Source organism: Penaeus japonicus, unplaced genomic scaffold, assembly GCF_977035675.1.
Source record: "Penaeus japonicus unplaced genomic scaffold, GWHDUDI00000001_assembly GWHDUDI00000002, whole genome shotgun sequence".
NCBI lineage: Eukaryota > Metazoa > Arthropoda > Malacostraca > Decapoda > Penaeidae > Penaeus > Penaeus japonicus.
In genome coordinates, this window is record NW_028234404.1 from 19,775,595 (window position 1) to 19,778,094 (window position 2,500).

At 47.6% G+C, this 2,500-nt stretch overlaps 1 protein-coding gene across 1 annotated transcript in view; it reads left to right on the top strand.

Moving 5' to 3' along the window:
• LOC122263951 (neural cell adhesion molecule 2) overlaps positions 1-2,500 on the top strand; it is a 113,548-nt gene that overhangs the window by 96,641 nt on the left and 14,407 nt on the right. The window contains exon 10 of the mRNA XM_086548441.1: positions 37-330. Within this exon, the coding sequence (XP_086404567.1) occupies positions 37-330 (294 nt within the window). The remainder of the gene's footprint in view (positions 1-36; positions 331-2,500) is intronic.

Genomic DNA, 2,500 nt, shown 5'->3' on the forward strand with positions numbered 1-2,500 from the left:
CCAAAACTGACCTTTCTTTGGCGTTCTCTCTTACAGACGCCCCTGTATGCGCACCGGGTCAGGTCACTACGTACGGCGTGGCGAGGCTCGAAGACGCCGAAGTGACTTGTCGAGTGGCAGCCAATCCCGAGGCGCAGGGCTTCAAGTGGACCTTCAACAACACGGCCGACACAATTGACGTGCCCCCAGGACGGTTCACCACAGCGTCCACTTTCAGCATCATTACGTATACGCCCATGACGGAACTGGACTACGGGACGCTCCTCTGCTGGGCGAAGAACGCCATTGGGAAACAGGTCCGGCCTTGCGTCTTCCACATCGTCCCTGCGGGTGAGTGCACTCGGGCGAACACTTGGGTATGTGCTTGTGTGTGTCCTGCTTGTTCCGTTGATGTCTTTCCTTATCCCCTCCTTCTCATGTCATCCTTGCCTTCATCCATTAATTGTCTTCCTACTTGCCCGCCTATCTTTGTTCATCCACTTACCTATTAATGCATCTATCTACCTATCTCCCTATCCATTTCATGTGTACTTGCTTCCCACATCTTCGCAATAGTTTGACATATTAGTGACATGTGTGCAGGTTCCAGCGAGAGTGAGTTCTGTACCCAAAAAATGACAAGGGAACTACCTGAATCCCCTTATCCACTGCGCCTCCCACCACCTCGTATGAATTTATCATCAGCAATGTGTCACTCCAGACCTTTGTGGCCATCCACGCCGCTAACCTTCACGGCGCATTGTCGTGTGTCAGAAGCGGAAGCTTTTCTTATGAATAACAATACTAACAACATTAAAAAAGAAATTTGTCCAGTAAGGTTTGCTGTTCGATCAGTCTGTCTGATTCGCTCCGTATGTATATATGTAAACACCTATGTTTACTATATTTAGTTATCTCTATACTTCTCTCTCTACGGTGGTTTTCTTTGCACAATATGGTTGCTCATTAGTTCTTCAGTAGGAGCCGTTGTTATATCGGCAATCGGTGAATAACTAACGTCCTTGATAGGACGGTCCTTCCCACCGTAGTACCCAGACACAGCAGTAAACGCCAGGCGGCAGTGGAAACTCATGAACTTCATTCTGTGACTGGTGCTACAATCCACATTCCATCCTCTTCTCTTCCTTTCTCTTTCGTTTCTTGCCTTTAAATGTTTCTCCGTCTTCCCTTCCTTCCTCCTACCCCCTGCTTTCTCAGTCTCTCTCCCTACTCACTTCCCTCGCTTCCCTTTCCTTCCTCCCCCCCCCCTTAAAACACCTTCTGGTTTCTCATTCTCACCTCTTTTTCCACTCTTACTTTCCCTTGTTTTTTTTCTAACCACCCATCCTCTCCTTCCCTCCCTCTATCCCCTTCACCCTCACCCTCAACCTTACCCTCACCCTCACCCTCACCCTCACCCTCACCCTCACCCTCACCCTCACCCTCACCCTCACCTTCACCCTCACCCTCACCCCCACCCTCACCCTCACCCTCACCCTCACCCTCACCCTCACCCTCACCCTCACCCTCACCCTCACCCTCACCCTCACCCTCACCCTCACCCTCACCCTCACCCTCACCCTCACCCTCACTCTCACTCTCACACTAACTCTAACTCTAACTCTTACTCTAACTTACTCTTGCTCTTACTCTAACTCTCACTCTCACACTCTTTCTCTCTCTCAGTCCCTCCTTTCCTCGCATCACATTTCTTTCTTCTTTCTGTCTTGCGAGAGAAAATATGAATTTTATCCGTCATTATCATCCTCCGAGAAACCCATGACGTGACTTATGCGTCTCCCTTTGCCAACTGCGCGAGAAGAAAGACTGAGTGAGTCTTTAAGGATTTAGAACAAACAGCGTTCTCTACCGAAACGAGAGCATGTGAGGTTAAGCGTTAAATAAAGCCATTCAGATACTGGCTTTACCTCAAGCCTTTAAAAGAAAAAGAAAAAAAAAAAGAAAAGGGGAAAAAATAGCGTTGGCTGAATCCATTAAGTTTCCTTGTGTGGGAGGAAGAGAGTGAGAGGGAGAGTGTAGAGAGAAAGTGTGGGGAGAGAGTCAGGTGGGGGAGAGAGGGGGGGAGGGGAGAGGAGAGGGGAAAGAGAGAGAGGAGGAGGGAAGAGAGAGAGAGAGATGGGGGGAAAGAGAGAAAGAGGATGAGAAAGAAAGAAAGAGGATGAGAAAGAGAGAGCGATGATGAGAAAGAGAGAAAGAGAGAGAGAGAGAGAGAGAGAGAGAGAGAGAAAGGAAGATAAAGTGAAATTCACATTTTCAGATATGGATTGGTAGTTCTCTATACATCTTCAACTTTGTCTGGTGTTTAAAAATCGTATTTGTTTTGCTGCATTTTGGTTCAGTTGTATATACTATGAAATTAAAAAATGGTGTGTCCCGGATGGAAGTAATTTAGGCAGTTACGGTGAATGTAGGTCGGCACAGACAACACAAATGCTAATTTAATTACTGGAGGATGCCCTTACTCAGGATTGCCTATCCTAGAATACAACTAGATTCACCT